This window comes from Quercus suber, unplaced genomic scaffold, assembly GCF_002906115.3.
Source record: "Quercus suber isolate HL8 unplaced genomic scaffold, Cork oak 2.0 scaffold_693, whole genome shotgun sequence".
NCBI classification, from domain to species: Eukaryota; Viridiplantae; Streptophyta; class Magnoliopsida; order Fagales; family Fagaceae; genus Quercus; species Quercus suber.
Genome location: NW_027070134.1, coordinates 4,091 through 28,102, shown reverse-complemented (window position 1 = coordinate 28,102; position 24,012 = coordinate 4,091). Strand labels below are relative to the sequence as shown.

At 39.3% G+C, this 24,012-nt stretch overlaps 3 protein-coding genes and 1 pseudogene across 3 annotated transcripts; 1 reads left to right on the top strand and 3 right to left on the bottom strand.

The window, feature by feature from the left end:
• The first annotated feature begins 1,061 nt into the window (after positions 1 to 1,061).
• On the top strand, positions 1,062 to 7,245 carry LOC112016934 (sesquiterpene synthase 2). Its single transcript, XM_065766230.1, has 6 exons — positions 1,062 to 1,184; positions 1,298 to 1,574; positions 1,722 to 2,079; positions 2,734 to 2,807; positions 6,233 to 6,439; positions 6,878 to 7,245. The coding sequence occupies exons 1-6, from the start codon at positions 1,062 to 1,064 to the stop codon at positions 7,243 to 7,245; spliced, it is 1,407 nt and encodes a 468-aa protein (XP_065622302.1).
• A 3,458-nt stretch (positions 7,246 to 10,703) lies between these two features.
• Positions 10,704 to 11,599, bottom strand: LOC136064465 (caffeoylshikimate esterase-like; annotated as a pseudogene).
• Positions 11,600 to 18,655: 7,056 nt separating this feature from the next.
• LOC112038994 (uncharacterized) lies at positions 18,656 to 19,252 on the bottom strand. The gene has a single exon (XM_024071824.1). It carries the CDS (start codon positions 19,250 to 19,252, stop codon positions 18,656 to 18,658), a length of 597 nt encoding a protein of 198 aa, XP_023927592.1.
• Positions 19,253 to 20,267: 1,015 nt separating this feature from the next.
• On the bottom strand, positions 20,268 to 21,104 carry LOC112038993 (uncharacterized). The gene has a single exon (XM_024071822.2). It carries the CDS (start codon positions 21,102 to 21,104, stop codon positions 20,268 to 20,270), a length of 837 nt encoding a protein of 278 aa, XP_023927590.2.
• Between the last annotated feature and the right edge of the window lie 2,908 nt (positions 21,105 to 24,012).

Here is a 24,012-nt window from a genome sequence, read left to right as displayed (position 1 = left end):
TGCCATGCGTAGAACCAAAATTTTTGCTAAGGGACGTGCAGTGACGCACCTATAGACACATAACTACAACATAAGTGAAAAGTTCATACTTTGGGATTATTAATTTTCTCTTTTAAACTTTTTAACATTTTAAAGTTCAATTAAATATCATTATTTGATATGTCAAAAGCCACTGTAACTCAATTGGTTCACAATTTTAGGGTTCTTTTTTTTTTTTTTTTTTTTAAACATTAAGAGTCTAAATCCTACCACCCTAATAATTATCGAATTATTGGAGATATCATTATTTAATATGATTGTGTATTAAAACTGTAATATTTAGTAATTCATTCACTTCAAAATTTAATATAAAAAGGTTGAATTTAACTCAACATTAACTAAGTCTTATTTCTACAATATGTATGTAACATTATTTATTATTTATGAGATAGATTTTACTGAATATTTTTAAATATCTAAACTTTTGATTTAAATTTTTTTTTTCACTTTTAGTTTTTAACTTTGATTAAATTTCCTTCTACCTTTTTCATGGAAAAGAGAGGTATAGCTCATTATTTATTTTTAGGATAAATAGATTTTTCAAAGTAAAAAAAAACTAAATAAAACTTAGTATTTATTTTCAGAATAAGTAGACTTTTCAAAATTTTCGGTCATGTAAGTACGGCTCCCAACCTGGGACCCTCCATTTCTATCAAGTGCACAATGACATAGCATACGAGCAATGTTCATTATCTCCAGTCAATTGAGATATATGATTCATCATACCTAACTATTCGTCAAAAAATTATAGTAATAATTAACTGGTAATTCTAATGAGATATGATTCATCATACTTAACTGTGCATCAAAAATTATACTTTACTGATTATTCTAATCAATAAAAATATACAGTCTTTCCATGATGCTCACTCACCTACCATAAAGCTATCCTACTACATTTCGTTCCATTGCTTATAAATACCGTGGCCTTGAAGGCATTCTACATCACGCTCAAGAAGTTCACAGAGAACAAATTCCATCATACCATTCAAAACTTAGACTCGTCCTTGAACTTAGAAAAAATGTCTATCCAAGTCTCAGGGGCTCCATCTCAAAATGCCAAATCAGAGGTTGTACGTCGGACAGCAAATTTCCATCCAAGCATTTGGGGTGACCGTTTCATCAACAATACTTCAGAGGACAAGGTAACGCGATTATTTGCTATCCTAGTTTTTAAAAGTCATGTAGTAGAATTTATAATATTTATAGCATTTTTTTTTTGCAATATAATTATTTGTTCATGCAATTTATGGTGTAGAATATTCATTTGCGTAAAGTACGTGAAATTGAAGAGCTGAAAGAAGAGGTAAGAAAAGAGCTCTTAGCATCTGCGGGTCATCTTTCACAACAATTGGGCTTAATTGATGCACTCCAGCGCCTAGGCGTGGCTTATAACTTTGAAAGAGAAATCCAAGAAGCTCTAGAACATATATATGCTACTTATAATGATCATAATGATGTTGAAGATGATGATCTCTACAATGTTTCCCTTCGTTTTCGACTACTACGTCAACAAGGATTTAAGGTTTCATGTGGTAAGACAAGAGCCTAATTTTCTAAATATAAGCCCCCCATATGTCTTTAGTGATGTGCTAGTCAGTCCATATTTATATGTGTGTGTGTGTGTGTGTGTGTGTAATAGTGAGCTTATTCATTAAATAAGTTTGGTGTTTATTAAACAGATGCTTTTAACAAGTTCAAAGATGAAGATGGTCAATTCAAGGAATGCTTGACCAGCAACGTTGAAGGCATTCTAGCCTTTTATGAAGCTACACATTTGAGGGTCCACGGAGAAGAAATTCTTGATGAGGCCCTTGAGTACACTACAATTCACCTGAAGTCCATAGCATCCCCTAAAGCACAAGTAACTCGTGCCCTAAAACAACCCTTGCATAAGGGCATACCACGGTTAGAGGGCCGGCGATACATTTCTATCTATGAACAGGACGCTTCACACAACAAAGCTTTGCTCAAGCTTTCAATATTAGATTTTAACCTGGTGCAGTCATTGCACAAAGAAGAACTTAGTGAAATCACTAGGTAATATGTAATTTAATATCAAAATGTATTAATATTTTCTTAAAAATAAATAAGTTTTTATAAGTACTTATTGGTTAATTTTTTTCTCTTATTACCATTGTACTATATACATAACTCATTAAATTAAACATATTTATTTATAAATAAATAAACTAAGACGTATTTAATATATATTTTCCTAAAACTATAGTTCTTCTTTATTTTCTAAAACTTTTTGGTTCATTTTAAATATTTGAGATATGCACATTATGATTTTAGATTTTTATTTTTAGAAGAAAGGAAAGTTATGAATTTTGTAGTTAGGAGCTAAACGATCCTTATTGGATTCGCTATCTATGAAAAAGAAAAAATTATTTGTTTTTATTAATGTTTTATTATTATTATTATTATTTTTATACTGGCTTGTATATATTTTTGGAAGTGGTGTTAAAAATTCTACAAATTTTACTATACAAACCTTATAAATTGACATATCAAAAATCACAAATAAGTAATTGAAATATTCATTTATTAGATTATTAAAGCGACGGCAATCATATTCTTAACAAATCAATTTATAAATTTTTTGTAGAAAAATTTTATAATAGCCCTAGAATTTTTCTATTTTTGTTTACTTACAGTCAATCAATATTAATTGTTATATCCAAATTGTAGGTGGTGGAAAGATTTAGATTTTGCAAGGAAACTACCTTTCGCAAGAGATAGAGTTGTCGAGTGCTACTNAGATTGTAGGAATACCCAGAGAAGACACTTTGGAAATCATGGAAGAAATGCATGACAATGCTGCCTCTCATAATCGCCTTTACTAGGCTAGGCATGAAGGCCAAGTTAGAGAAAGAAAGTTTCAAGTGGGAGAACTTGTTTGGAAGACTACACCGCATGTATGAGGAGTTGTTGGAGCTGTTAAACATAAGTTTTCTCCATAAAGGGAAGGACCATACATAGTAGAAGAGGCACATTCAACAGGATATTATTGGCTAAAGAATCAAGCAGGTATAAAGGCATATAGCCCCATTAGTGGAGCTCACCTTAAGAAATATCATACTTAATCTTGTAGAAATATTTTTTTGTGGCCATCATGTCAAGTTGATTTTGTGTTTTACAAAACTCATACTATTATAAATAAAGACTTATATGCAGCTATTTCATATGCTATTTCTTATAATACGCATGTAAAGTCTAAATAGTTGGGCAAAATAAGGCATGGTAAAGTTTATAGTACAACCCCATGGCCTTCCAAGACAAAAAACTATATAAGTATTACAACTTGAAAATTAAAGAATGTTTGGTAGAGAACTAAAATTTTCAAGAGGGAAGTTTGGATCGCTCAAAGCTCCTAGCTCGCCTTTCTTCCCAATCTCTTTCTTCAAAGAGTTACGTTCTGCAATGACACCTTTTATTTGAGCTTGAAGGGCATAATTTGCTTCTTGTTGGGATGTTAATTCCACATGAAGCCTTTTGATAGATTCCTGAAGCTAAGTGATTAAAGTGACATGCACCTGTAAGGCTAATTCTGCTTCCTTTACTTTGTTGATACATGAGTTCTCCTTAACTCTTAATTCACAAAGTGAGGATAAGGAAGCATGAACAAAGGGTCCTACCTTCTTTAAGTCCCTCAATGCAGTGACACGACTTTTTAACCAGCTGACATTGACACTTAGGCTCTCAGCCTCACTCAGTGTGGAAATATAATTGTCAAGAGGGAGAGCAAGACAATCCTCTTTACCCTTTGACTGTAGTTGGGATATGATAGATCCAATTTGCTACAAGAGAAAGCCCATAAGAGACAAGGTCCACTTGCTGGTATCCCATATGGTTTCGGGATATTTAGAGAGAAATAGAGAACAAATTGCTCTCAGATTGGGAGAAACCAATGAGAGCAATGTGATAGGTCACAAACTGAATGATTTCTTGTGACTTAAACCAATTAATTAATTAGCCAAGTTGTTAATTAATCAATTAATCATGCAAATGCGTGGAAACAAAAATAAATCACCAATAAACTAAATAAGCAGCGAAAAATAAATAATACGGTGAATTGTTTATGAATGGGGAAAACCCTTGTGGCAAAAACCCCACTGGGTGATTTTCAGGTCACCATTCCTAAAACTCTACTATTATCAAATCAAGCAATTACAAGTAAAGGAATCCTAAGTACCTTACCAACCTATAGTTGAACCTTTACCCCAATACCCAATTGGACTTGATCTATAATGACAGTTCCCACCTTTGATGCATGGTTCCCAAGCACGTGACTAATGAATGCGCAGATCCCAGTATGCGACTTCAAACACCAACTTAGAAGGAGAGGTTGGCTGCAAAGTTCTTCAGTTCATCGTACACGATGAAGATCAGGAAGATGCTTGGTCACAAAACCCTTTGGTGCAAAATACACAGCAACTTCTTCAGAGAAGATGAACTAGGTCAAGAACTACGTCTTTGATCACAATTTGCTTGAACAAAGATTGCTCAATGCTTTTGCAACTTTTGTACATCTCGACGGCTCTTAAAACAATCCTTTTATATGTTTAGGGTTTGAAGAAAAGAAGGCCCAAAAGCATATTCACGGATCCCAAGAAAATCAGATCAGAAAATTTAACTTTATAATTCTCGATAGATAGCAAGTGTCGAGAAGCTATCGAGCAGGTGTTGAGATTTAATGAAATTGCACTTCAGCTTGTTTTTCTTAGACAGACTTGATGACTTCAACAATTGATCTTGAAACCTTGTTTCTTGAAGTATTAAAAACACATAGAACTACCTATTTATCAACCATCTTGTTGGTTTTATTCCATGCCAATTTGCTTGTAATTTAGCACTTAGTAACCCTGTGTTTAGGTGGGATTCATATAAGGGTAGTGTGTGAAGAGAGTGTGAAGAAAAACTCAAGTTTGTGCAAAGAAACAGAGTTTCGCGGCTAGGACTCGTGACTAACTCTCAACTGGCAAGCCACCAATTGCAGGTACGTGAGAAGCACACAGGGGAGCTGAAGGTTTGTGCTAATTGTTGCACTACAGGACAAAAGTCCTAGGCTGGCCAGGCCGTTACCTCGCGACTTGAACTCACAACTTGGACAAGCCGCGAGGCTAAGCCGCCAAGTTACCCTGTTTGGCAAAACCTGACTCTTCGTATTTCAAACACACGCCACTATATATAGACCCTTATACCCACGAAATCTAGAGAGTTTTGAGAGAGAATTTTTGTAAGAGAAACCCTAGAGAAAATAAGATTGCCTCATCCCCAATCTTTACCTAAGAGACTCTACAAATTCCTCTACTTTCTTCCTCTCCATTGATACATCCTTGAGAGGTTCTTCACTAAATCCTTATCTCACCACACCCACGTTTGTGAGAAGGTACATTTGGTGCTAAGGGAAGCAGTTTGGAAGGAACCAATGTCTATTGGTTGATACTATGGTCTAGTAGCAGAATCCGATAAACTAAAAAAGAAAAAGGTTCGGTGCAACCTTGTTGGAGTAGAAAGCTTGGAGGGCTTAGGTATTTGGGTAGATTAGACTTCGAGGATCTATTGTTGTTCATGTATCCCAACTACATTTTCTAGTGGATTATTACTGCTTGGAGGGCGGCGGAGAGGTTTTACGCCGAGGGCTTCGGTTTCCTCTTCGATAACACATCGCGTGTTATTCTTGTGCTTGCATCTCTCTTCCTTTATCTTTGCCTTTTATTTTCTGTTGTGGATGTGATTGTAATTGGCTTAGATTGTTTATCAATTCTATATTTGGCTTATGTTTATGTTCTGCACATTAATTGTTTGATAATAAGCTTGAATTGATTTTTTGTAATTTAGAGTCTAAACGTTCAAAGGTATTTTACACGTATTTTGAACTTTCAATTGGTATCAGAGCAGATACACTCGCTGTGGTTTAAATACATGAGTGTGATCCTTGACCCTTTTGAGTTGGATAGGTCTCAATCCTTAAATGTTCCACCATTTTTTAATGGTAACAATTATGCCTTCTGAAAAGTTAGAATGAGGGCATTTCTATGTTCTATTGTTGACACCATGTGGGATGCGGTTGAAATAGGTTGGACTAGACCGGAGACTGCTAAATCTACTTAGTTCAAGGCAGCTCTTGTGGTAGCCAATGCTAATAGTAAAGCTTTAAATGCTATTTTCTGTGGTGTGTCTCTAGATGAGTTCCATAGGATATCTCACATGATAGTTGCCAAGGAAGCTTGGGAGATTTTGGAGACAGCCTATGAGGGAACTAAGAAGGTGAAGGACACAAAACTCCAAATGCTTATCACCAAATTTGAAAAGCTCAAGATGGGTGAAGATGAATCATTTGATTCATTCTATGGGAAGCTCAATGAAATTGTTATTGTGAAGCTCAATATTGGTGAGAAGATTGAAGATACTAAGGTGGTGAGAAAATTTTTGCGGTCCTTATCGGAGAGCTTTTAAGCAAAAGTCACAGTTATAGAAGAGAGTAAAGACTTGGATGAGATCAAAATTCAGGAGCTGATTGGGTTTCTCCAAACATATAAACTGGGACTGCCTTCTCACAAGATGAGTAAATCGTTTGCTCTCAAAACTATCACCGAAAGCATGAATGATCCCTCTGAAGAAGATGGAGTGGATAAAGAAGTAGCATATCTTGCGAAAAAACTTCCACAAATTTTTGAATATGAAGAACAGTGAGAAACCTTTCAACAGAGGGAAATTTTCATCTTCGAGAGGTGAAAGGAAAGAATTTACAAGGAAAGAAGGGAAGGATTTTCTATCTCCTTCGGACATTGTGTATTTTGAGTGTAATGGACATGGACACTTCAAAAAGAATGTCCCAACTATTTAAAGTCAGAGGGCAAGGTTTATGCCACTACTCTAAGTAACTCAGACTCATCAAACTCAGATTCAGAGGAAAGTTATAACGGAGAAGGAAACTACTCCACATTCATGACCATTGCACATATGGAGTCCTTAGATGATTTAGGAACTCTTGTGAAAGAGCTTGGTGAGCATTCTGATTTGGAGTCCATGGGAATAGTTGAAGAGTCTGAAGATGAGGAAGTTGGAGAATTAGTGAGATTGCAAGAGACTTACAACTCACTCCTTGAGAAGACCGGTGAATATGCTAAAGTGGCTAATGTAGTCATTAAGAAGATGAAGAGGGCTGAGGAAGATTACAAGAGTCTTCTGGCATGATACAAGGAGATGAAGTGTGAGATTGAAACATTAAATGGTGAGTTATCAAAAGCTTACACAAAAGTGAGATTTCTTGGGCAAGAGGTTGTGCAAGCTCATGCCAAGATAAAAAGAGTCTCCTCCCAGAAGTTAGAAGATGTTATTTCATCCTAAAAACCTTCTTTAGACAAGTTCGGGTTGGGATACACCGGAAGGAGTAGCTCATCAGCCAAGGTTGTCAAAGAAGTGAAGTTTGTAAAGGCAAAAGAACCGATTGTGGAAGAACCTATTCCGGAGAAAGTTAAGACTGAGAAGAATAAGAAAGTGGCCGATCAACGGGTTTTTAATAAGTCCCGCAATCAGTCAGAATTTAGATATGGAGCTAGAGGAAGATTATTTCCAAGATCACAGCAGGATCTTAGAATGAACTACCTCTGTCACTATTGCGGAATGTAAGGACATACTAGACCCAACTGCCATAAGCTAAGAGCACTGAACAATGCAAGCGCTCCTTGATCACGAGGAAGGAGAAATGACGAGAGATCTTGGTGTGGTGAGCAATCAAGAAGTCAAAAAAATGATCCCGGAATGATGGACATGATGAAGATGATTGGTGCCTTCACAAATTGCTTGGAAAGCTTTACATGAAGGTTTGACAGTCCAAACTCTTGTACCCAATCCTTAAAGGATATCACCCCAAACGCATGTGACGTGTGGGTGACAAAGGGTACTCATGCATAAGCATCATAACATGTCCATGCATCAATTCTTTCTATGCTTTGTGAATATGTTTTGTTGCATGCTTTATGCCTCTATTTGTTTTGTTTTGTTGCTTGTGCATTTGTTTCATGTTTAAAATGTTTTTACATTGCATTTGATCAATCTTTCATTACTTTTATGTCAAAAATCCAAAAATCATAAAAAGTAGAAAATCCAAAAGTTTAATTAACTTTTTTGAGTGTTGTTTCAAAGCATGTTTTGCCTCGTACCTTTGTACTAATGGTTTTGTGCATTTAACGAGCTTAGCTTGTCTTTCATACACTCATATCATTGTGGAAGAAATTTTGAAATCTATGTGACTGTTGAAATAGATCTTCAACCTTGTCATGAATAATTAGTGAATGGTTTTGTTGATCTTGAGACATGCATAGACTTGTGTCTATATATCTTCCCATTTTTAATTTTATTGCTTTTAATTAAAAAGCTCACCAAATGTAAATCTCCAAATGAAAAGAGATATTGAGCTACAAAAGCCTGTCGCACATACTAGTATTTGACTAGGTAAAAGGGAAAGTGACCAAAATAAAATGTTTGATACCCAAAAAGCCAAAAGCTAACTCATCATTTTGAAATATTGAAAATTTCAAGCATCTATCTCACAATGAGATATGTTTATTCAAAAAGATTGAATGATTTGTTGAAAATGGAGCCAAATAAAAAGCTTCATAGAAATGTACTCAAGTTTATGTGGGAGGTTATATATGCACATTTTTGTAATTGAGATGGGTCACATTATCTAGTGTTAATTGTGTATGCCTTGATTGAATTGATCATTGAAGCTTCACATTAGACTAAGGACTATCTCATTTTTAATACTTACACGCAACACACAAATCTATGTTCAATGAATGTCATATTCATTTGTGTGATTGTACTTGTTTAAATGTGTTTTTCACATACTCAATCTTTGTTGATCAAATACAAAAAGATTTTTGAGTGTTTTAGTTTGTTTTTGAAAAGTATTTTGTTTTCACAAAATTGTCATAAATTTCAAAAGCAATTTTACCCTGTTTTGGCGGCTTAGTCGTAGGTAAGCCTAGTCGCATGATCGCATGTAAGTTTTGGCGACTTGTTCGTGGGTGAAAGGTCCAGTCGCGAGGGATACACAAAGATTTTCGCGGCTCAGATCGCGACTCCCTCGCGGGTAGACCCTCCAACTGTGAAAAACACTTAGAAATTTTTTTCTAAAAATTCAGTTTTGAGTGTTTTGGTGGTTCACCTTGGCGACTTGATGGCGACTCAACCCAGTCGTGAAAATCGCATGTTTTGCAGAAATTGGGTTAGTTTTCAAATGTTTTTAAAAAGCTTCCCACGAATCTTTGTGTGACTATTCACTTTCTCCCTCAACTGTAACTCACCCACACTCAGTATTCTCAACTTTCAAACTGCCATTGTTGCTCAAATCCCAATCCTCTATCTTCAAGATAAAGGTATGTGTTCTAATCTTCTAATTTTTTATATATTGATGTGTTGTCTGTCAAGTGAGAACCTGTTCGACGTTTGTACTACATTTGTTCGAACATGGGTATGCTCTAATCTTTAGGTACTGCTATTTGGGGTTTGTCTACTCCTGCTTTGGGGTGTTTAGTTTTGGGTTGTTCATTATAGTGAATGTCTTCTGTTTGACTGTTATTTTTGTTGTGAATATTTTGGTCTTTTGGATGGGTTTGTTAAATGGGTTTTTGTTGCCAATGGTTTGTTCAGAATTGCTTCACATGGTGTTTTGACTTATCTGAGTTTTTTTTATCTTGATTGTTTTTGTTTGTGCATATCACTTTCATGATATTGTGTTGAAATGTCTGTTGTTTGTGACACTTTGCTACTCATTTTTTATAGAGTGAGCTATAATGCCTATTACTCTCTGTGTGTTTAGTATCTGTTTCCTGTTTTGTGTGTTTCAGGTCTTCAGCAATGCTTAATTTGTCACATTTTTGACTTAGTACTTGTTTTGTGATTTTATGTCTTCTCAGTTTGTTTGGTCTTTGTACTCTCATCTCTTGACTAAATCTAGCAAAATGAGTGTGTTGTGGATTTGGTACTTTGCTGTATGTTTGCTCTTTTACAAATGTCTCGACGATCCTCCAAAGGAAAAGAGGTTATAACAGAAGAGGAAACATTACTTGTTGTAAAACGAACACGTTCTTCATCACAGCCATCTACTGAACTCAATAGTGATTTGTTCAGAACTCCTCAGCACGTACATGCTTACTCAAGCATTTTTAACTAGGTAACTCCTATAGTGGAACGAGAAGTTAGATTTGACACTTTGGAAACCACTTTTGTCCCTCAGATCTTCGAGGCAAAAGATTGGGCAGAACTATTTGGAAATTTTGTTGATCCAATGGTTGAATTAGTGAAGGACTGTTTCTCCAACACAGTTGATCTTGAAAGTGAACTACACTGTATGGTAAGAGGAACGGAGTTCATCATCAGTCTGGACACCATAGCTGAACTTCTCAAAATCACTAGACTTGAGAATGCCGACCTAACTCCTTATGATGATCGCAATCCAATGATTCATGACATTCTCCAAGTTCTTGGTCCTAGCCATGACATCTCCAATGCCGACACATCCATAAGTACTACCAAGTTTACACTTGAGTTGACAACATTGAAGTTGATCATGTTTACCAACCTCTATCCATTGACCAACACAGTGTATATCAACCTTGGAAGGGCTCAATTTCTGTGTGATCTCATCACAGGCACCACCATTNCAACTCCTCCGCGCTCTCCGGGTCACACACCACGTCTTCACCGCCGTGAACTATAAGCAAAGGCACCTTAACCTCCTCGAACCTCCCCTGAAGTTCGTTACAAATCCTAATCAGCTCACGCGCCGTGGCGGCGCGTGGCCTAGCAACTGTTCTTCTTGGGCTCGCAAGCGCCAGCTTCCGCTTCCACTCTTCTTTGAAAGAAACGTCCCGTATGGATCCTCGCGTGGGAATCACGCGCCAAGTGGGGACCAAGGCTGCGACTAGGGAGAGTAAGTGCCCAAAGGCCATGGAGGCTTGAATTTGGCGCTGATTCCGCACATTGCGCCGTTGAGGACGAGGCCGTCCCAGTCCAACCCCACGCGCTCCTCACGGAGCGTGATTAGAAGCGCGGATGGCGCCGCCAAGGGACTCTGAGTAGAGAAAGGAAGGCAAAGACGGCGCGTGGCGTGCACGGAAGGAGGTGAAGAAAGAAATACAGTCGTCGACGACGGGATTGATATCCGGAATGTGAGCGTTGAGGCCGTCGGAGAAGCCGTGGCCTTGGTGGTCGATGGCGCAGGTGGCAAAGCCGGCTTTGGTGAAATACACGGCGGTGAGTTGGAGGAACCAGCTGGACTCGCCGGTGAAGCCGTGGACAAGAGCTAGGGTTCCGATCGTTTTGGTCGGGGGGAGTGGGGTCCACCACTGAGTGAAGAGCTTGAGACCTCTAGGGTTGGTGATGTACTCGGAGCCGTGACTCACTGAGTGACGCGCGTAGAACTCGTCTGGGGGTAATGAGCCAAATGGACTCTCTTCGTTGGCTTCTTCGATTGGGTGAGGCTCTGCCATATTTTTGGCTCTCAAAATTCTCAATGGTTTTGGATTCGTTAGATTGGTTTAAGTTGTAACCACTTTTATTGCTTTCATGGGCGTTGAAGGTTATCTTGATGGGATGATGAGCCATTTATTGTGTGTGATATTTTCCTTGTTTGAATAGCTTATTTTTTATGGGATATTTTTAATTAAAAATGCACATTAAAAAAATAAGTTAATTTATTTTCATTCAAACTATCATTTACTAATATATGATAGTCTTTTTTTTTTTTTGTTAGAAAATAATATATATATATATATATATATATTATTTGCTCTAGTGACACAATGGTTTGCATAATATATTTTCATAATTGTAATTGAGAAATTATTTGCTCTATTCAACAATTATTATCGATGCTTTTTGATATCTATTATTAATAAAGTGTTGTTTTGATAATTTTGAAATATAGTATGTCCTTAGATTCGATTGTGTAAGGTTGAATTTAATCAACCATCTAATTGACTTTATTCCGTGACCAATTTGCTTGTAATTAGCACTTAGTAACTCTGTATTTAGTAGGAAAATTATAAGGGTAGTGTGAAGAAAAGCTCAAGAGTGTGCAAGAAAAACTCAAGAGTATGCAAGAAAAACAGAAGTTTGCGGGTGGATCGCGACTGTCAAGCCGCCAAAAGCTGGCACGTGAGAGGCACACTGGGAAGCTGAAGGGTCCGCCAGCTGTCACGCTACAGGACAAAAGTCCCAAGCTGGCCAGGCCGTTACGTTGCGACTTAAACTTGCGACTTGGACAAGCCGCGAGACCAAGTCTCCAATTTGCCATGTTTGGCAAAATTGACGTTTTGCATTCCCTTCTCACCCTACTATATATACACCCTTATACCCATCATATTGAAAGAGCTTCCAGAGAGAATTTTGTGAGAGAAAACCCTAGAGAAAAAAAAATTGCCTCATCCCCAATCTTCATCTAAGAGACTTTACAAATTCCTCTACTCTCTTCCTCTACATTGTCATACCCTTGAGAGATTATTTACCAAACCCTTATCTCACCACACCCACATCTGTGAGAAGGTCCATTTGGTGCTTAGGGAAGCAGTTTGGGAAGGAACCAATATACATTGGTTGATGCTATGGTCAAGTAGCGGAATCCAGTAAGCTAGAAAAGAAAAAGGTTCGGCGCAATCTCGTTGGAGCAGGAAGCTTGGAGGGCTTAGGTACCTGGGTAGATTAGGCTTGGAGGGTCTATTGCTGTTCATGTATCTCAACTACATTTTCTAGTGGATTATTGACCTCTTGGAGGGCGGCGGAGAGGTTTTACGCCGAGGGTTTCGGTTTCCTCTTCGATAACACGTCGAGTGTTGACCTTGTGTTTGCATTTCTCTTCCCTTTATCTTTACCATTTAATTACTGTTGTGTGTGTGATTATTTATGGTTTAGATTGTTTCTCAACTCCGGTATAAGCTATTTATCATTTTCCGCACATACGTTGTTTGTTATATAGCTTGAATTGGTATTTTTGTATTTGGGGGTCTAAACGTTCAAGGGTGTTTCATACCCATATTGAACTTTCAGATTGAAATGAAATGCGATATAAAAAAAAAAAAAAAAAAAAAATTAAAAGATCAAAGACTTTTTCTTCTTTTCTTATTTTAATAATTGGAGCATTAGATTTTATTCATTGTTCAAATGTAGTACAACTAAAACTTAACTAAGGGGGTGTTTCTTTTGTAAGAGCATCAACATTGGGGAATGTAAATGCCAAATGTAAGGAGAATTTGGCATTTCAAACCCTAAAGTACTCTTCATCAGGGAATGCAAAACCCAAGTATTGCAAATTTTTTTGCAATACTACTACATAGCAATTCTAAAGGTAGAATTGCACTATAGCACAATTCTAAAACAAAATATTGATTTTTTTCCTTCTGTCTTTTTCTCTCTCTTTATTTTCTGTCTTTCAGTCCTTTCCTCCTTCAATCCTCTCTCCCTCACTCCCACTCTGTCTCTCCGTCTCCCACTCCCTGTTTCTCCCCCATCAAACTCCACTCCCACACCCACACCTTCCCCTCGCCGCCGCCCCAATTACATCCCCAATCGCATCTCTAACCCCAACTACATTCGCATCTTTGACACCACTCTCCGCGACAGCGAGCAATCCCCCAACGCCTCTCTAACCTCCAAGGAAAAACTTGACATAGCTCGATAGCTCACCAAGCTTGGCGTCGACATCATTGAGGTTGGCTTCCCCGCCGCCTCCAACGACGATTTCGAGGCTGTGAAGACCATTGCCAAGGAGGTTGGCAATGCTGTCGATGCCAATGGGTACCTTCTGATCATCTGTGGCCTCTCTCTGTGATTTGTAATGGGGTCCGGTGGTGTGGGAGTGGGTTTTGGGTCGTGGTGGTGCAGTGGCAACGTGGGGCCATGGCTGTGGCTGGGTATTGATCTTGTGTGTGGCCGTGGTTATGGAGACAACGCCAGTGGAGGCATGGAGATCAACTTCCGATGGGTTTTGATGGGAGTTCTAAATGGATTTTTCTTTGATTGTTTATGGGTTTCTTTGCATGGTGGTGGTAGGTGTGTTGCTGCTGTGGTGGTGTCTTTGGTTGTGGTGGCAAAGGTGGGTTTCATGGTGGCAGATATGGGTTTCATTTGTTTGGATTTTTGCCGTGGGGTGGTGGTGTGGCCATGGGTTTCAGTTTGGGTATGTTCTTTGTGGTGGTGGTGGTGGTAGCAGGTGGTTGTAGAGGTGATTTGGGTTTTGAGATATATTATTTTATTATGTAGATATATTATTTTAATTAGTAGAATAGAAAAATAAAAGTTGAGATGTTTGAGTTATTATAAAATGGTATGGTATAAGTGATAAAGTGGCTTTTTGAGATGGTAAAGTAGCATTTCTTGATACTGATGCTCTAAGCAACTTCTCTAAGTATTGAACAAATTAGTAAAATGACTAATATGTTTAGTCATTTTACGTACTTCATTTTTAGTCTTTAATTGACATCTCTTCATGTATAAAGTGCTTGAAAATATAAAAGAGAAATGCTGCAGATTTAGCAACATTTGTAACTATCTCCAAAAAGTCAAATTTATCTTAAATATTAGCATGCTATGTGTAAGGCAAGAACAAAGAATCTTAATATTTAGGACCAAAGCCTAGGTGTGTGTATATACAAAAGAGGAAAAGCCAAGGTCTAAATGAATCTACATGTCTCATAAAAAAAATGAATCTACAGGTAGTGTTCAGGCCTACGTTTAATGTGCATTTAATTTTAGGGAACGACCATCAAAATTATCAGGAAAAATAAAAAGACTAAAAACAATTATAAAATGCATTGCATTAAAGAGGGATGTTGGAGTTGTTTAATGAGGTAGCAAGAAGTTGTTGGGACGCAAGGACGAACCAACCAATCCTAGCTTGCTCTTGTTTTTATCGTGATTGGGGTCTGTTTTTTGGCTCATCATAAAAAGCAACGGTTCCATCTCTCATACTCTTTCGTCTAACTTTGGCATTCATTGCTAAAAGGAATGATATTGTGGTCGGTGTTAAAGTTTTTTTTTTTTTTTTTTGGGTCAACCAAGATATAACATAGAAACTAGGAAATAACCAGTCTATTACAAAACGTGTTGGCTTTATCAGCAGCCAACAAACATTCCACTACAAGCGGCGGATTACAAAAAACATAAAAACTATACAAAGATTGCGCGCCCATTTTAGCTAAGGCATCAGCGCATTGGTTTGCTTCCCGAAAAACATGGGTCACAAGCTTTCCTGGAAATTCCTGCAACAGGTTCCTGCAATCGGTCAAGAGTGGTTCCATTAATAAATTTTCAGTACAATTATTCAAAAGCATCACAACACTCAAAGCATCAAGTTCAATAATTAGCTGCTGAATTCCCATCTCCTTAGCAAGGATCAAACCATCCCTTAGAGCCCAAAGTTCAGCCAAGGCACTGTTAGTGAAGCCGAACCCCCTCACAAAACCTTTCAGCCAATTCCCTTCATGGTCACGAAGTAAACCTCCTCCCCCAGCTCTATCCGGATTCTTCATCACTGATCCATCCATATTGATCTTCACCCAACCTCTTGGTGGCTTCTCCCACCCCACTTGAATCACATTTTTCAATTGCTTGGCCTTGTTTTCAAAGCCAATAGAATAGAACTCAGCACTACTTTGAATACATCTTCTCCAAACTTGCGGGTTAGTAGTACCCAATTTAAACACAAAATCATTCCTATGCACCCACAGCTGCCACAACCCCATCGGAAATAGTACTTTCCAAGGCACCCCTTTGACAGTTGTATTCAAAACATCTTTACAATTATATTCCAACCATTCCTTTAAAGGGAGTTTAAAAGAGTTTCTATAACAATGGGGTACTTGTACTTGCCTCCAAAATAAATGGGCAACCTCACATTCTCTAAACAAGTGATCTATGGTTTCATTGTCTTGACTATACATTCTACACATTTTATCAAGGTTTAAACCTCTTGAACCCAGCACATAGGCCGTGGGAAGACTGTCATGGAGACATAGCCAAATCAAAAATTGAATCTTTGGAAGAGTATCAATTCTCCACACCCACTTATAAGACATAGAAACCAGGTTCAGGGGATTTAAACCCTTAGCAAAAAGGTAGGCTGCTTGAATAGAAAATGAACCATTCTTAGAATGGGCCCACATAAGACTATCCCTAGATTGAGTATCACAAGAGAAAGGAGTAGCCCGAATGGTGTTAAGGATATTACCTGGAAGCTCAAAAGATAAGCATGAATCCATCCATACAAAATTTTCATCAAAGCACTGTCGCACAGTTAGCTCAGCCTCTCCCCGGTTTAAGGGGCCTTCCACCAGCTCTCTTAACCTCCCACAAGGAAGCCAGAAATCTTTCCACAAATTAACAGACTCACCATTATTCACCATCCATTTCAATCCCCTCACATAGATAGGGCCACCCTTTTTGCAAGCAGCCTAAATACGCGAACATGGCAACTTATTACCATCCACAGACACTCTATTGGAACATAAATATTTGGCTGCCAACAAATTAGCCCAAGGCTTCCCCTCCTCATGAGCCAACCTCCAACAAAGTTTGGCTAGAATGGCTTCATTCCTATGTTTCATTGAGAAAATCCCCAAGCCACCCAACTCTTTTGGAAGAGTAACAGTACTCCATTTTACCATATGCATCCTTCTTTTCTGCTCAGTTGACCTCCGGATAAAATCTCTCATCATTTTATCAAGGGACTCACAAACTTTAACCGAGAGGATGTGGCACCGCATATAGTATTCAGCAATAGGGGCAGCAGCTGTCTTGGCAAGCACAAGTCTCCCTGCTCTAGACAGAAATTTAGTTTTCCAGCCAGCCAACTTGCTCTGGACTTTATCAAGTATAAAATTGAAAGCATTTCCCACTCTACCTTTATGAATGATAGGGAACCCCAAATATCTTCCAATATTATTAGTAGCTAAGATGCCAAGCCTTCTGCATATAGTCCTTTTTCTCCTACCAGCAACATTGGGAGAGAAGAAGACTCTAGATTTACCAACATTCACCTTCTGACCAGCTAAGTTACAAAAATTATGAAGGACCTCCATAATGGCCGTGCAATTCTTATTGTTCGCTTTAGCAAACAATAGAATGTCATCCGCAAAAAGCACATGAGAAAAACCAGGGCCATTCCTTGATGCTTTGATCGTATCCCACCGCTTCTCCTCACACATACTAGAAATTTGAGCCCCCAAAAACTCCATACAAAGGAGGAACAGGTAAGGGGATAAAGGATCCCCTTGTCTGATGCCTCTTAAAGGACAAAAGGAACGAAGCTTACTTCCATTAAAGAGCAGCGAAGTAGAAGTAGTGGATACACAACTCATAATAAGATTGATAATATTATTAGGGAAGCCAAAGTGCATGAGCACCATCCTTATGAAACTCCACTCTAAACGGTCATAGGCTTTCTCAAGATCAATCTTCACCACCATATACCCCTCTCTTCCTCTTCTATTTCTCAAAGAGTAGATCAGCTCCTGAGCAATAATAACATTATCTGATCCCCTTCTTCCTTCAAGGAACGCAGCTTGCATGGGAGAAATGAGCTTAGGTATAAGAGGCCTAAGCCTAAGCACAAGGATCTTAGTAACAATTTTATATACGGTGTTACATAGGCTAATGGGGCGGTACTGGCTGACAGTTTCAGGACCCAGCTGTTTAGGAATCAAAACAATCAAAGTCTGATTAAGGGCATCAGGCATTATTTGATTGGCAAAAATATTCTTCACCTCATTCTTCACCGAATCACCAACAACAAGCCAGAAACTTTGATAGAACCCAGCATGAATCCCATCACACCCTGGCACTTTATAAGGTTTCATAGATCGAAGAGCATCCCAAATCTCCTTATCAGTTGGCATCTGGCCCAAAGAACTTGCCTCTTCTACTTCTAACTCCATACACCAGTCAGAATCCCAATGCTGCACCCTCGGACAGACTAACTGGTCTGTTTGATACAGCTTGACAAAGCTGTCCAGAAAAATTTCTTGTACTTGGTCCAAATTATGCACCCACTCCCCCTCTTCATTCATAATGCTGCAAATTCTATTCTTGCTTCTTCTAGCCAATGTAGTAAGATGGAAGTAATTAGTGTTTCTCTCTCCGTAAATGGTCCAATTGACCCTCGATTTCATAGCCCATAACTCTTCTTCAAGCTGGAGAATTTCATTGTACTCTCTAGACAGTTGCTCTTAGAGCTTTAACAAAAAATTGCTAGGCCTATGGGCAATGCTTCTCTGTGCCCCAAGTAACCTTGCTATGATAAGTTTTTTTCTTGCAAAGATATTCCCAAAAATTTCCTTATTCCATCTTTGAGCTTTGAAAGTAAACCTATTTACTGCACCCAAAAGATCATTCTCCATGCCATTCCAAGATTCACTAACAATGGCAGGAAAATCGTTGTGACTCATCCACATAGGTTGGAATCTAAAAGGCCGACTTGAAGAATTAGAAACATGAGAAGATAAGCAAAGTAACAGAGGACAATGGTCAGAGTTAACTCTAGCCAGATGGGTAACAGTAGCTTCAGGAAAAGCAGATTTCCATTCAGGGTTGGCCCAGACCCTATCTAGTCTGCATTGTATAAGACCCTCACTTCTCTTTTATTAGTCCAAGTAAATTTGGGCCCCGAAAAACCCAAATCCATCATATGGCACTCAGACATACAATCCATAATAGCTCGAACCCTCCTTTGACAAATAGGATTACCCCCAGCCTTTTCCTCCTCAGAAATAACCTCATTGAAGTCCCCCAGAAGAGCCCAAGGCAGGTCGTGTAAAGTAGCAATCAATTTAAGATTATCCCAAAGCATGCATCGTTCAGCAAACCTAGGACTAGCATAAATGGCACTAATAATCCAGCTAAGGGATTGAGATCTTACCCGGATAATTGCATGTATCTCCTGTTCAGTTGAAGCAAGGACCTCCACATGCATCATGTTCGTCCTCCATAAGAGCCAAATGCCCCCAGCGAAGCCAATAGAATCAGCGACCATCGATCCATCAAAAGGCAGAGACTCAATCATTTCCTCAACCCTTGCCCCACTCAGTCTAGTTTCTGTGATAACCATCAGCATTGGAGCATGCCACTCCACTAAGTCTAACACTGTTTTCCTAAACAGAGGTTTCATAGCACCCCTACAATTCCATATCAAAGTATTCATCATCTTAATAGAAGAAAGAGACGAACCAGCACACACAGAGGAAGAAGGAACCTCATTGATTCTCAACTTCCATGCCCCCATCATCTCTGCTTTGCTCATCAGCATCTCTCGGAATAGAGTTACCGAGTGATGGATTATACCCCTCTCCCCCACTGACATCTTGGATAGGAACGTGCCTAGCATCCTTGTCTCTGCACATTGGATCATCTTCACCATGTTCAGATTCCCCAACATAACGCATTCCACTGCTTTGTCCGTGAGCATCTTCCTCTCTGAAATCTCCAATAACATCATCTCCCTTTCTATTTCGGTCAGCAATTTTTCCGAGATTTGCTCCTCTGAATTTTTCTTTAACAAGATTGAGCTTGGAAGTGGAAGGGGTGGCATTGCTGGCCTGTCCCTCACAAACCTCCACCACGGATTCAGCGTCGACTCCCATGCCGAGTTCAACAACAGCAGGAACCCCAGCTCTCTGCTCTCCGCCGTCAACGGAAACATGTTCTTCTAAGCCAGCATCAACTCCAAGTCGAACCATCCCCAAATCTCCGTTGGGTCCTACTTGATCCACCTGATTGTTTCGTCTCCTATTGGGACTATTTTTCCTTTGTAGAACAGCGCCCAATTTTCTGCTCTCTCCATGTTTGCTACCACTCTGACTAAGCCCTTCCTTACCTTTACTTCGTAAAGCTGGTTTATAACGTGTATCCTGAAGTAAAACATCAGGAAGCACTTTTGACCCATTATGCTCAATTGGGCTTGAGCTAGCCCCAAAGGTAAACCATTCTTTCTCACTAGCCGGCCCAAGGCCTTCTTTTGAAATTCAAAATGACCCATCTCCTTTTGACTATTACCGGCCCAGTTTTCCTTCAAAAATATACTCTTCCCATCAGCTATATTAACTTGATTTGACTGCTTTGCTGTTGGTGCCTTTCTCTTCACAGCCACCCTACCACTGTTCGAAGAGCTAGTCCCATTCTTGTCATAGGCCGAGTTGGAAGACTCCCCCATCTGGCTCCCACTAGCGCCATTTAGCTTCTCTCCCCTTGTTAAATGGCTTGCGCAGGGTCACCAGCATCCACTCCCCAAAGTCATCTTGTTGGCTTCTCAAATTCTTCTCCACCTCAGAGTTACCAGCACCATTACTCTGTTCTTCATGGCCTTTATTAGCAGGACTTTCCTGTGTGTTGTTGGAATACTCACGTACCACAAACGGACAACCTTCCTGATAATGGCCTATCCTTCCACAATCAAAACAGAGGGTTCCAATCCCCTCGTACTGGATGACTTGCTTCAGTTTCCCAAGATAAATAGTCTTCTCAAGCGGCTTGTCCAGGTTCACTTGCACGCATAAACGGGCAAACCGCCCCCGAATTCCATTTGCCGTATGAGCATCGATTCGTAAAATCGGTCCAATAGCTCTGCCTATCTTTAACAAAGCATTGTGCTCATAAAATTCAATAGGTAGCTCGGGCAACCTGATCCAAACTGCCACTGAAGAAAGAGTTGCAGAGGAAGCTTGGAATTCAGGCTCCCACTGCCTAATGGCAAGGAAATTCTGACCTATAAACCAAAGTCCTCCTTTAAGAATGTAGTCCACATCCTCACTGAGCTCAAACTTTATAAGAAAAAAATCAAAACCCAAATCTATACAGTCCATACCTCCCTTCGGATTCCACATGCCACGAAGCTTAGATACCAGATATGTGTACCCCACCTTGCTTCCAAAAGGCTTGATGATAAGGCCTTGATACCAAGGAGAACGCATCCGTGACTTCTCCTCTCTAGAAAAACAAACTCTGAGTCTACCATCTTGTGCACTTTCATCTTCATTATCAGATTCAATATCCTCTTGCATCTCACTATTAAACCCAAAAGCTCTCTAGAAAGAAATTAGAAACCAGAGCCAAAAAAAAAAAAAAAAAAAAGTCGAAGAAGAAAAGAAAGCCCCAGGCAGCGGCGACCCAAGCCGGCGCGACTTAAGGCCAGGTCGGCGAGACCCAGGGCCAGGCGGCGCAAGCCCTAGGCCGCGCGGCCTCTTTCTCTCTCTCTGATTTGAACTGATCTGATCTTTCTTTCTCTTTGATCTGAACTGATCTGCTCTTTCTCTCTCTCTCTCTCTCTTCTCTGATCTGCTCTTTCTCTCTCTCTCTTTTTTCTCTGATCTGGTGAGGTGAGGCACGTCTGAGACTTAGAATTTTTTGAAATTTTTTTTGTTTATAAATCGAGTCTTTGAGACTCGATTTCCACGTGATTGCCACGTGAAAAAAATGACACATCAGATGTGAACAACCTATAAAAATCGAGTCTCAAAAACTCGATTTATAGGCCCTAAATCGAGTCTCTTAGACTCGAAATGCTAGTAGAAAATATAGTTTGAAAACCGCAACTACTAACTAGATAGTTAGAAAAAAAAAATTAGTTCACTATTTTCCCCGGTGAGCAAAGAGTTGTCAACTCCCAACAAACTCAGTCCCACTATAACCAAGTTAGTTCCAAAGGAAATAAGAGTGAGCTGGCCTTGAACAAAAGTGGGCCCCTCAAGCTAAACCAGAGTAAAAGCTCTCTTGACCATGGTGAATTTTTTAACTCCAGTAGATGGGGTTAGTGACACGTGCCTCACAAACTTATTGAAGATATCTTCTAAAGGTAATTTACCCCCCTTAAGCCTAGATTTTCATTTCGGTGCTGGGAGTGAAGAGAATGGATCTCAAAGTGGAGAAGTGCCCAATATTCCTCTGAGGGAAAGTAATCCCAATAGAAGACAGTACAATAGAAGGGATTCAGAAAGACCCAACAGACATCATGGACTGGTACGAGGCAGAAGCAATGGAGGCGTGGAAAAACATATTCCCTTTAACGGAGGTAAGTGCTCGTCTGGGTTATCTGTCGATGGAGGACAAAGCATGGACCACCACACCATATCCGTATTGGCACTTCCTTATGGATAAGCCAAAGTTTCAACTTCTAGTAAGCATTTCTTCAGCTCAACAAGAGAAGCGATCCTAGATGCACCTCTGCGAAAAATCTCTATGTGCTTTGGAAAAAATTCATCTGGAATTGGTGATTGTTCAGAGGAAAATTCTTCTGGAAAGACCTATAGAGATGGTGGCAATGGGAATCTATATATGGTTAAGCTTCTCCAATTCTTGATGCCGACCATTGCATGCACCCTGGATATCCTCAGCAACCAAGCTTAGTTTGGGATTCTGAAACATGTCGTGAACCTCCTTCCAGGGGTAATCAGAGAGAGGAACAGTTGAGGCAAGCATGGACATTGAGGGTGATAGGGGAGGAGCCATCCCTGTTGTGCTTTGAGTCTCGCAGTTCCCCCAATCCAATCATGAATATATTAATTTGGAATTGTAGAGGGGCGATAAAGCTCACATTCAGGAAGACTGCTTTGGATCTGGTAGAGTGGCACCGACCAATTATTTTTGTGATCACGGAGACCAGAATTGATGGGCCTAGGGCTGATGACATTATTCGAAGGCTTCCTTTTGATGGAGCATACTCCACAGAGACCATTGGTTATGCTGGCAGAATATGGCTTCTGTGGCGCTCAGATTTTGTTTCCATGGACATCCTGTTAACTACAGAGCAGGAGATTCATACCATTGTCCAGGTTAGCTCCCTTTCCCAAACCTGGCTTTTAAGTTCAATTTATGGTAGTCTGAGGTTCAGAGAAAGATGTATCCTGTGGAGTAATTTAAAAATCCTTTCGGAGAGGCATAACCTTCCTTGGGCGGTCATGGAAGATTTTAATGATGTTGTTAGTGGAGATAAGAAAATGGGATGGAATGGGATCTGTAAAAGGAGGGTACTTGAATATACCAACTCTATGGATTACTGCAACCTATTTGATTTGGGGTTCACGGGTCTAAAATTTACCTAGACTAATAAAAGAGATCTCCCCGGTTTAATTCAAGGGAGATTGGACAGGGTTTGGGCAAACCTGGATTGGAAGACTTGCTTTCCTGAAGCCCTAGTTAAACATTTAGTGCGTATCAACTCCAATCATTGCCCATTACTTCTATCCTTAGATAACCCACCCAATAGTTTAGGTGAAAGGCCCTTCCGCTTCCAACCGATGTGGCTTAGTCATGAAGGTTTCCCTCCTATTGTTAGAGAAGCGTGGGATGGGAACCGACATAACATCAAAGATGCAATCAACACCTTCACTTGTAAAGCTAAAATATGGAATAGGGAGGAGTTTGGGAACATCTTTTGGGAAAAAAAAAAAAAAAAAAAACTTGATTGCGAGATTAACTGGGGTGGAGAAAGCCATCGCACAACCCAAGTTAGAGACTAATTAACTTGCATTCATGGTTATCGGAGGAGCTTGAAAAAATTATGTCCCTAGAAGAAGAGCTTTGGGGAATTAAATCCAGGACTGATCAGTTAATACAAGGCGAGCGAAACACGACCTTCTTCCACCTATCCACTCTCATCCAGAGAAGCAACAACCGGATTACTCAAATAATGAAGAAGGATGGTATCTGAATTTTTTTTCTAAATAACAACAAATATTAAAAAATTTAGTTAAGTGTCACGTTTGAAAAGAATGTAGAAAACTAGCATCTCGAGTGTCTAAAACTCGAGTTCCAAGATAAAAATCGAGTTTTTAAGCCTCGATTTGTAAGCGGATAAGTGTGATGTGGGAAAAAATCCACGTGGAAATCGAGTTTTAAAGACTCGAGTTCCATAAACGCCGCTATAGAGCTTAAAAACGTCATTATAGGGCTTAAAAATGGAGTTATAAAAAA

Coding starts and splice junctions, on each gene's coding strand:
- LOC112038994 (XM_024071824.1), bottom strand. CDS start 19,252: ATGATGAATACTTTGATATGGAATTGTAGGGGTGCTATGAAACCTCTG.
- LOC112038993 (XM_024071822.2), bottom strand. CDS start 21,104: ATGCAAGAGGATATTGAATCTGATAATGAAGATGAAAGTGCACAAGAT.